Below are 12,037 nucleotides of genomic sequence, written 5' to 3'. Positions count from 1 at the left end.
GTCATAAGTGATGTCATCAGTGATGTCATTTGAGATGTCATCAGTGATGTCATCAGTGATGTCATTTGAGATGTCATAAGTGATGTCATCAGTGATGTCATTTGAGATGTCATTTGAGATGTCATCAGTGATGTCATCAGTGATGTCACTGACCATGTCATGAATGATGTAATATGTGACATCATCAGCAGTGAATTGCGGGTGCGCGATATATAGTTAGTGCAACTAACTATATATGCGAATTTCAATGGTTTTGTGCGAGTAAATTAAGGTTTTGTAAATGCTAATTCCTAACTATATATGGACTATAACCTATGGTTTTTTCAGTGAATAGATATATATATATATATATATATATATATATATATATATATATATATATATATATATATATATATATATATATATATATATATATATATATATATATATATGTGTGTGTGTGTGTGTGTGTGTGTGTGTATTTAATTTATTTTTATTATTTATATTAATTATTTATTAATTTTAATGTTATTTAAGTATTTTAAGTATATTTAAGTTAGTTATATTTATTATTTCATTAATTTTAAATTACTTTTAACTATTTAAAAAAAATTATATTTTGACTATCTATATTTTTTACAACAATATTTTTGATTCAATATTTTTGTACTTACCTGTTTGGAGATAGGAAGTCGATATTTTGGCATTCTATATTTTTTACTCAATATTTTTGTAGTTCTATATTTTTGCCATCGATATTGTTTCAGTGATCCGGTTTTTCCCCTGCATGTTCAAATTCTGATCAGAGAGTCAAAAGTTTTACCTATTTGTCCTTAACCCTATAAAAATGAAAGTAGTGCAGTTTGACTAGTATCTATGCAGAACATAGTAAGAGAAGACCATTCTGATAAACAATGTATACACGTCCCAGATGGGATAATCGCAGAAATATCTTTAAAGAGCTGGTAAGATTTTAGGATACATACCGGTGCCCTTCAATTTCGCAAAATACTTTTGCAGCTGATGAAATATCAATTGCTCCAGGATCCTTCTCCTGCCATTTTCTAACTTCCTGGAGGCTGATGTCAAAAGCGTCAGCAACAAAGATCTCCTTGAAGACTTTGCAGGTCGGTAGAAGTAAATGTATGAGGTAGGTCATGCCAATTTGCATGATTGTATCCCCCTTTACCTTGCCTGTTTGGAATAATTAAAAATATTTAAATACTTTTTCATGTGAAATATCACATTATTACTCTTACTCATCTGAGTTGAACAAGTCCCCAATATTTAGTTTACTGCTTGTGACTGAAAAAGGTTCATTCATATTTAATATGATAGATAAATGATTAAGCTAATACCGCTCCATATGTCCATTCGTTTTTACTCCAGTTATGTTACGTTTAATACATTGTTTTTTTTTTAACTACGATATCTTGTGTGAGTCTCCTAACCCAAGAACAGATTTGATTAAATGTACAGCCTGAATAAAAAAAGACTTTCCACTTTTATTCTGCGACTTAGGAAAATTGTGAATATACTTGTAATGAGAACATTGGTAAGACAAACATTCTACATCTTTTAAGCAAGAGGGATTTACCCCCAGATGCATCAAGCCCATATTCTGCTAATTCCAAATTGCGAAAAATACTGAATCGCAATTTAGAATTCGCAGAATGGGATGCATCAAGAAAAGCGAGTCAAAAAAGCGAATCGCAATCGGCCGCAATTGCCGATTGCGATTTTCGCAAAATCGCTTGAAATTCGCCGAATTGCCCGTTTTCCATGTAGAAATTGCGAACTCGCAATTACCGAAATCGCAAATTGTGATCTCGCTAATTGCGAGATAGCAAAAACGGGAAGTCGCATTTCGAGCACAATGATGACATCACAACCAGGAAGTAGGCAGTTCCCTCCCTCATTTAGAACACAGAGCCTGAGAGTGGAAGCAGCTCAGCCCAGAGCTCCACAACAGACTACCTGCAGCACCACACCAGGACACAATGAACAACTGAAAATGTCCCAGGACGCAACAGGGAGCAGTGCACCAGGCAGAAAGAGGAAAATAAAATTCTCAGAGCAGGAACTGGAGTACCTTATTGAGGGAGTCTCAGAGGAACATGAACGCCTGTTTGGAAATGAGTCCCGGAGGGTGCCTGAGGTGGACAAGAGGCGCATGTGGCTGGGCATCCGCGCAAAGGTGAACTCAGTCGGAGTGACCCAGCGCTCCATCGACGATCTAAAAAAGAGGTGGTACGACCTCAAAGGGCGTGCCAAAGAACGCATCGCTGAGAGGCTTGGGGAGCGATTTGCCACCGGAGGAGGAGACCCAACTGTTGCACCCAATACTCCACTGGAAGACCTTGTGGAGGACACCCTCAATCCTGCAGCCTGCGTTGGGGTCACCCGGCTGGACTCCTCCCAACCCACCCAACAATCCCAAGGTAAGTGCCATGCGACTGCGACCCCGTCCGCTAACATTGACCATGACTCCAGAGCTAGCTATTTGATAACCCCAGTAATGCAGGCCATGCACACTTGAAATGCCTTATTGCATTGTGGGACTTGCAGTGTGACCACAATTCCCGGATAGCCACACACAGCCAGACCTGTCAAGTTAAAGTTATTCCTAAAGCCAGTCAGGAAATGCTAGCCTGCATGCATGTAGCAACATCCCATGTGCAAGATACATATCATTAATCATGCACCCATTTACATCACAGGTGCGTCTGAACAACCCAGCACCGACAGCGAGGCCCTAAACATAGTGGAGAACCCTGAGGACACCGAGTGAGAGGGCCGTCCTGCACCAAGACCGGACCATCACAGCCAGCAGCAGCAGTACCACCACCTCCCCATGTGGACAGGGACACCCCTGCAGCCACAGGTGCCCAGCAACCACCGCATGTAACACCCATGGCAGTGGTACAGGCCACACCACCAGCACCCAGGAGGCAGACACGGCGCACAGCCACTGTGCGATCCGATTCCAGCAGAATGAGGAGGCAGCAGCGCGACTTATCAACACGTGCTGGCAGGGGGGAACATGCCCGGGATCCTGGGCTGGCCATAGAACGCTGGATGCTTGCAGTACACCAGAAGCAGGCACGGCACTTGGCAGCCATCCACCTGTAGCTGAATAAGACTGCGCGAAATGTGGGCCAGCTCACAGAAAGCATGCATGTCATGACCGCAGCTGTCTGTGAGAACAGCCAGATCCTGGTGTCCCAGCAGGATATCACCCACCACCGCCACCGCCAGCTGCTAACCCGCCTGTCAGCATACACGAGATTTAACCATCTCATAGGAAATGCCACCTCCCAACTTTCGCGTCGCTCTCTTGCCATGAAGATACAGATGGTGCAATGCTGCCAGGACGTTGCCAGGGCCCTTGAGCAAGTCACCACAGCTGTGCAGAGTCTTCAGGCGTCTGGCCATGGCCAAGAAAGTGGGGGGGATCATGCCAGTGAGGGCACTTCCATCACAGCAGCCTGTCCTTGTTGCTTGTAACTGAACGCCGCCGCAGCACCAGGTCCACTGCAGCATCACGGGCCAATAGTGTTGTGGATGACGTTGAAAGGCGACTGGGTGCGTCCAGCGGGAGGCGCCAGTGACTCAATGAACTGTACCAGCAGGGCCATGCTGATTACACAAGCATGCCCTCTTCTCAAACATGGGGCTGTATGAGGGAATACAGTTCTCATGTGACTTGAAAAAATTGAAATACACATTAATGTGAAAATAACAATAAGAATTTATAGCCACAATTTAATCCGACTCGTGTCATTATTTCATTTGTCATGCATGAGTGCAGTGTTGTGTGAGGGGAATGGGTGCACTAGAAATAGTTCATTGTGATATGGTTGCGGCGCCTGTGTCCTCCAGCAGGGTTCTCTCTGCGTGCATGATGCAAATGTGCAGGTGGGCGGTTGTCCCCTTCTGACTCACTGCCAGATATCTCCACAGGTATCGTCCACTTGGTAGCAATATTGTTTAGTATTGCACACATGGCCACGATACGGCAGCAGACCTCAGGCTTGTATTTGAGGGCCCCACCAGTCTTGTGTAGGATGTGGAATCTGCTCTTTAAAAGCCCAAATGTTCGCTCAATGCAATTTCTAGTGTGAACGTGTGCAGCATTGTAACGCCGTTTCTGTGGTGTGGCAGGGTTGAGGTATGGTGTGAGGAGGCACTCACAGAGGCCGTAGCTGCTGTCACCTGAATGAAAGGAGCAGAGGGTGAGTGCTTGTTAAGCGCAGCTACATGGTCTCGATGTACTGTTTGTTGGCATGTGTACTTACCTTGAAGGTGACCTTCGCCAAAGTCTCCCCTGGCCAGGTGTGTGTGCATGCCGCTGTGCCGGAATATGAACGAATCATGCGTGCCACTATGTCGGTGATGATTGTCTTTGCATTGCAGACCATCTGGATGCTCAGTAAGTGGTATGACTTGCGTTTCCAGTACATGTATTCTGTCTCAGCGGGTGGGCAGATGTGGATGTGGGTACAGTCAATGCATCCAATTACATGGGGAAATTGCGCTATGTTGTAAAATTATAGCTTGGCTTGATTCAAGTCCTGTTGGGTAGTTGGGAATGTTATGTAATGGTTTAGCGGGGTCAGCATGGCCTCCAGGAAACTCCTTAGGCAGCGGGACAGTGTGCTCTGGGACATCCCCCTGCAACTGCAACTATCCCCTGGAAGCTTCCGGAGGCCAGGAGGTGCAGGCAGCACAAGACCTGGACATTGGTGGGCACGGCATTGGTCCTCGTTGGATGCTGCATCAGGGAGTCAAGGTTCTGGATGAACTTGGTAATCATTGCCCCATTCAGCCTGTACTTTGAGTAGATTTCCTCCTCAGTCTGGCCCAGGAGTGTGATCCGCTGGTGGAAAATTCGCTCCTGGATCCGGCGTCTGTTCCTTGCTGCAGCCTGGAGCCTTCGCCGCCTTACCACCATGTAGAGTCCTGGCATTGTGAATGTCCTCATGCTCCTACTGTGCCTCTTTAAGTGTGTTTGTTCAGCCCCGCACCTGTAGCTAGTTAGGATTTTTAATTTTTAATTTTCTTTTTTTAACTTAATGGTTACCACCTGGTTTGGGTTCTCCTTAAATTGTGCCTCGCAAATAGCGATTTTCAGCTATTTCGCTAATTGCGATTTTTCATGCATTTCATTTGCGATTATTTTGCGATTTCGCAAATGAAATCGCAGAATCATTGGGAAATCGCAACTAAAGATTCACAAAGGGGGTTACACCTTGATTCTGCAATTTTATTTGCGAAGTCACAAAATATATTTTGCAAATTCGCAATTTGTTTAATTTTATTGTCATGAATTGCGGATCATGGAATTGCGATCGCAATAGCTGTTTCGAAGCTATTGCGATCACAATTTGTGTTGATGAGTCTACCTGTTAGTTGCAAAATTGTACAATTAGCTTGTTAGGCTTTTCAAACATTTTAACTCACTAGCAAGACGGTTGGTGACATTTGAAAGTGGTGGGGCGTAAAACAACTGTCGACCTGCATGAGGCGAATTGCAAAGTCACAAAATATATTTTGCGAATTCGCAATTTGTTTAATTTTATTGTCATGAATTGCGGATCATGGATTTGCGATCGCAATAGCTGTTTCGAAGCTATTGCGATCGCAATTTGTGTTGATGAATCTACCTGTTAGTTGCTAAATTGTACAATTAGCTTGTTAGGCTTTTCAAACATTTTAACTCACTAGCAAGACTGCTGGTGACATTTGAAAGTGGTGGGGCGTAAAACAACTGTCGACCTGCATGAGGCGAGCGAGCACAGTGATCCTGCCGGAACCACCTATGAGGGGCAAATGGTGCATTTTCAAGCAAATTTGAGAGAGCAGAAAAGTTAATAAAGCAATTGTAAATATGTTCTAACAAAGAGAATGACTGCCAAAACTGTCAGTCTAATCCGATGCATGTCCATCCGTGCCACCATGTTCTATTCTTTCACAAGTCTAATGTGACCCCATTACTAATTAACAGGAGAGGATCCTGGCGCTTCCCTCTGACACAAAAGAGTAAACATTATGGCTAAATTGTTTTTTTCTACTGGGGGTAGCCCCAGATGCATGTCTGATGGCTCCCACCGACAAGGCTGACCGTTGGCTGATAGCAATATTGCATGCTGCCAAGCAGGTTTTAAACTCTGCTTCACATATTCTTTCACACTAGCTCTGATAAAGCACAGGGAGTAGGGAGCACACCATCACCACTCTTACGCTGCCTTGTATGGACACACAGCTGCATGCACAGCTATCCAGGGGGGTTAAGCCACAAACTGATCAAAACAGGGAGGAGGAGAGTCCTTGGAAGAGGAGCTATGACGGAGCAGAAGTGCAACTACTAAGGGTGTGTGTGGGTTGTGTGAGACCTCCCTACAATAGCAGCTCTCTACCAAAACTAAGCAACTTTGGGGGGCGTGGCTACGTGGCGTCTGAGATGGCGGCGCTGCAGTGAAGCTCCGTGACTCACCCTCGCCTTTCTTGACCGTTTTCAGCATCTAAACATGAGGTGAGCCCAGCGCCCTCATGCATTTTCTTCAAAGTGGATTATTAATCCCTAATTTCATCGGTATTCGGACCTTCCCGGTCCGACCGCCATTTTGTGCCTCCCAGCGGATCTCTGCGATTTTTAGCAACACTCATGGCTCTTCAAGGAGGGATGCCTCAGGAGAATGAATTCCTGCTTCCCAATGATGAGGTGAGCTGAGCACCCTCTTGTTTTGGTATTTTAGTGGCTTTTTGCTTCATATTTTGCCGCGAATTGGTCCTCCTGCTCCCGGCCGCCATTTTGTGCCTTCTGCCACCTCTCACACATAATTGTCATTCCTCGAAGTGGTTTTCCCAGAAGATTGAATTTCTGCGCTCCCTGAGATGAAATAATTTCAGTGTTCTCTGGTTCTATCCCTTTGGTGGCTATTCTTTCCCTTATTTTTGCTGTAATTTTTATACCTCATGGTTCTAGCCGCCATCTTGAACTCAACTCTATGCAGTCTCTCAGTTTTTGAGGTGCAGGTGCTAGATTTCTTCCTTTTTTCGCTACACATATGGTTTTATCTGCTTCTCCTTCTCTTCTGAAAGCGTCGCATGGTCTTTTCCACCAGCTTCTTTTTTCAAATACCTTCCCCTAACTGAACTGCCACCATTTTGGGTATTTTTCTGTTTACTTTTCCAACTATTGAACATATTCTCGCTCATGGACTGACTCTTGGTGGCTTTCACATTGGTTTATTTATATTTCTTTGCTTTCTTATGGGGAGACTTCGTTCTTTGAAACTCTCAATGCCTACAAAAGTACCTACCTGCTCAGATTCTGACTCGACCTTACACAACATGGAGGATGTTACTAAGTCCAATATTTGGAAAAACAGGGGACCTCTACAATTAATAGGTTTGCTATATGTAGGGTACAAATATCAATGAAAAAATAAGGGACTATAGCAAACATTCAATTTACATATGCCATCTCATTTTAGGTGAAATAATATATACATATATTTGAAACAGTTGCGACCAAGTGCACATGACTAAAGAACCAAAACCATTTTTTTGTATAAAAATATATAAATCTTTTATTTTATTTTAGTTCTTTAACTTGTTTTTCATTCTTTAGTCTTCAGTATATCCAATTATTCAACATTCAAGATCATTATAATTTATCACATAATTTCATATTGATTTACATACACATAAAGAAACACATAAAAAAAACACAACAAAACATTTTTGTAGGAGGTCAATGTACTGTTGAAGTATGCAATTCGGTGGATTGAAGCTACGCGCGTTTCGGCAAACTGCCTTCTTCAGGTACCCGTCATTCGCAACAATACTCAAAAAAACAACATATAAGCTTTTTATAGACGAAAGGTTGTTTATTGTGAACTCATGGGTTATTTCAGGCTGGTCGTGGACTTGTATATATACATAAACAAAATTTCTATAGGGCTTTCAGTTTCTATTTGATATCATGTTTCAGTATCCATCATATTGCTTATGGTACAGCCTTACATAGAGTTATCTCTGAGACAAAAACGCGTTCTACAGGCTTCCAGGTGAGGCTTTGTTTAACCAGAATCTTAAACCGGGAGAAATATTGGGCGCCTTCACTTCACTTCGTGATTCGGCAAGAAAACTTCTATGCGTCCTTTTACTCTGGGGAAACGCCCTTGTATCAAGATTTCTGCCTGCAATCTACGCAGGTAATTCCGGATGCGGATTACTAAATCCAAACCTGAAATGGCGACTGGTAGAATCCCTAAATCACACAATGGTGGTAAACTTCCCACTAACTCAGCGACAACTAAACGCCTGAAGAAAGATCCTCCCTCACCAAGTGGTACCTCCTCCTCCTCGTCAATGGATCTTATTTTGGAGGAGATATGAGCTCTTAAACCATTCATGGATCTCACCACCAAGACCCTCCAAACTATGCAGGACAAATGGTCCTCCCTAGAATCTCGAGTCCTAATCATAGAGCAGTCAACTGAGTCTCTCCAAACTTCCTGTTCCTGTATTCCATCCATGCAAGCTGATATACTTCAACTTAAAAGACAGGCGGAGGAATTGGAAAACAGAAATCTTAGGAACAACCTACACTTGTACAGTCTTCCTGAACTTTCCGAGGGGTCCAATCCCACAGCTTTCTTCCAATATTTTCTCCCCGAAATGTTGGACTCCCCTACTCTTTCTTCCATCAATATTCAAAGAGCTAATCGCCTTGGTCCCAAGACTTCCTCCAAGCCGCGAGGTGTCATAATGCTATTTCTTCAATCTACGGATCTCCTTCAGGTTCTTTCAGGTGCAAAAGCCAAGAAACAAATTTTATGGGAAGGTCACCGTCTCTTTCTATCACAAGATGTAGCTAAAGTAACCGCAGATCGTTGGAAGAAATTTCTGAGAGCTCCTGGTGCCCGATATGGTCTCCCCCACCCATTTCTTTTCAAAGTTACTTCCAAGGAAAAGACTACCACTTTTGACGACCCTGCAATGTTGCAGGAATTTCTTTGCCATCATGGAGCAGACATAATGGACACTTCCAGAAATGTTTAATGGATTGTTCTCCATACCAATGTGACCTTGCTGTCTCTGTTCATTTTTGTTGACTCTTGTTGTCTTGTTCCTAGGCGTTGTTGTTCATCTCTTATGCTTCCACATTCTCCCCTAAATAATATTGTCCTGACCTCATATTTTTCCTTTCATATAACGTTTTCTCCCTCTTTTTATCTTTCAGATACCCTCTCCCCCCTTTTTTCTATTCCGATTATGTCGCACTGTCTTTGTGAATATTTGAAGTTCCTATGGCGGGGGTTGATGTCCGTTCTCACTGTTGTCGTCGCCGTCTCTTAACGCCGTCACTTCCCCGTCGTTCATTTGTTTTTGTAAGTATGCTCTACAGTCGTCTGTATTGGACCTGTACTGTCTTCTTGCTCTTTATCTCTTCTCTTCTTTTCTTCCAATGCTATTGCTTTTCCCTTCCTTGTCTCTTCATTCTCATCATCTTCGTCTTCATTTTCAATTTCGTCCTTTCTTTATTGCTCTTTTTTCTGTCCTCTTTATTTTTTCACTCTCTTTCCTACTATCTCTTCTCTTATTCTTTCTTCTTGTTGTACATTTTTCCTTTTCAATTTTGAACAAGCATATCATTGTTTTATACTTTTTCACTGAATTACCTTCCGGGTTACTACTTGGAATGTTAAGGGTTTAAATAATCTGATTAAAAGGCAACGAGTATTAACCCATCTTGCCAGGCTTAAAACTGATGTCGCCCTTCTTCAAAGCTTAAACGTTGTTGGGTGGGACATGTCTTTCATTCTCCTGCTGTGGGCAAGAAAAATGGTGTCGCGATTTTGTTTCATAAAAAGTAAAATGTTTCCATGGTTTCTTATGATTGTGATGCCAATGGTCGCTGGGTAACTGTTAATCTGCTTGTTGATAAAATTCCTATATTTTTTTCAATGTGTATGCACTTACTGGTATAGATAAATCATTTTGGTCTTCCATCGCTGACAAATTAACCACATTTAATGAAGATTATATTGTATTGGGTGGTGACTGTATTCAAATCTATGACCCTATTCTTTACAGGAATTCCAAAACAAAATTTTCCCCGTCCGTGATGCAATCCCAGTTCACCAACGCCATTCATCATAATGCATTGTTTGATATCTAGAGACTATGTAATCCGGATCTTAGAGAATATAGTTTCTATTCCCCATCCCACCATTCACAATCTTGCATTGACTATATTTTCCTTAGCAAATCTCTCGCTCAGCATGCCATACACTCTGATATTGGCTCAATTTTAATTTCAGATCATGCTCCTGTCCTTGTAGATATTGATCTTATTCCCTTTTCCCCTTACTCTGGCAGATGGAGATTCAATAATTCCTTACTTCTTGATCCCTCTTTATGTACACAATTTACTTCTTTTGCTACTGAAGTCTTTTCTCTAAACCAAACTCCTGATATCCCTTATGTCACGGTATGGGACTCTTTCAAAGCAGCTTCTAGAGGTTATCATAAATTTTGTCTCACAAAAGAAAAAATTAATGGAAGCCAAATCTGCTCAAATTCTGACAAAAATTAAACAATTGGAACTTCTTTACCATTCCTCTAACTCAAAATCCTCCCTCAAAGACCTTATTGATGCTAAAATCTCATTCAATAAATTTACTACTGACGCCGCCTCCAATCTCTTATTAAAATGTAATTCACGTTATTACGGTGGGCAGAACAAAATGAGGAAATTGCTTGCCAACTTCCTGAAAATTTGGAAAGAATCTATCCGCTCTTCCTCCGAGGAATCTCTCTTCAAAGACAAAGACATTCTAAGCAAATTTGTCACATTTTATAAAACCCTTTACACCCCTGAAACCATCCCTACCTCAGAAGATCTTCTTTCCTATTTTCATTCTATTCCTCCTCCTCCTCCTCCTTCTACTCATATTCATTTTGAATCTTTAGAACACAATGTCTCTCTTACAGAAATTTCCCACGCTGTTTCAAAGCTACGTCATGGTAAGGCCCCTGGTCCCGATGGCTTCACCTTTTAATTCTACAATAATTTTGCTTCTCTTCTTCTACCAAAACTTTCACTTCTATTTCAATATTTTGTTGATGTGGGTTTGTCTAGCGGCTCATTTCAACAAGCTTTAATTTGTTGGATCCCTAAAGAAGATAAAGACCACTCTTTATGTAAGAATTATCGGCCCATTTCCTTGGTCAACAACGATTACAACATTTTGGCCACGATTTCGGCTCTCAGAATGGATCCTTTCTTACCCAACTTAATCGGTCCTGAACAGTCCGGTATCGTTAAAGGTCACCTTTCTTAGGATAACTCACGTGTCTTTTTCGACATCCTTAGTAAGGCTTCTTCCCTAGATGTTCCATTAGCTGCTATCTCTTTAGACGCTGAAAAAGCTTTTGACAGGATTAGTTGGGATTTCATGTTCCAAGCTCTTAAATGGGCGGGATTTCCACCCAAATTCATATCTATTATTTCCTTACTTTATTCTGGCCCTCAAGGTTCAATTTTTGTTAATGGTACGATTTCAGATTATTTTGATCTCCAGCGTGGCGTTCGTCAAGGATGTCCATTATCTCCTCTATTGTTTACCAAAATTCGTCAAGACAATTCTATTTCTGGTTTTCTATATGGCTCCCAACAAGTTAAACTTTCGGTTTACGCTGATGATATTCTTTTCTATTGTTTGGATCCTCTTTCTTTGCTTCCTGCTTTTCTTCATCAGGTTTCCTCTTTTCCCGCTGTATATGGTTATCGTCTTAATGCCGACAAGTGTGAAATCTTGCCCCTTAAATCTCTCTGTCAAAAACATCTCTTTGACCAATCTGGTTTTTCGTGGCAACCATCGAAGATTAAGTATCTAGGGGTTTGGCTTGCCCCCCTCCTGTCGGACACTCTTAGAAGAAACTTTGATTGTATTTCAAAGAAATTGGATGCTGCCATCACCCGTTGGAACCCTCTCTTCTTGTCATGGTGGGGGCAACTCAATTCAATAAAAATGATGTT

The 12,037-nt window shown here is 42.1% G+C and overlaps 1 protein-coding gene across 1 annotated transcript in view; it reads right to left on the bottom strand.

Moving 5' to 3' along the window:
• LOC147716863 (nicotinamide N-methyltransferase-like) overlaps window positions 1–12,037 on the bottom strand; it is a 72,632-nt gene that overhangs the window by 19,980 nt on the left and 40,615 nt on the right. The window contains exon 2 of the mRNA XM_086923770.1: window positions 969–1,176. Within this exon, the coding sequence (XP_086779896.1) occupies window positions 969–1,176 (208 nt within the window). The remainder of the gene's footprint in view (window positions 1–968; window positions 1,177–12,037) is intronic.

The sequence above is a fragment of the Lissotriton vulgaris genome, chromosome 5 (genome assembly GCF_964263255.1).
Source record: "Lissotriton vulgaris chromosome 5, aLisVul1.2, whole genome shotgun sequence".
NCBI classification, from domain to species: domain Eukaryota; kingdom Metazoa; phylum Chordata; class Amphibia; order Caudata; family Salamandridae; genus Lissotriton; species Lissotriton vulgaris.
The sequence above is the reverse complement of the archived record's forward strand: the minus strand, read 5'-3'. Positions and strand labels throughout refer to the sequence as shown.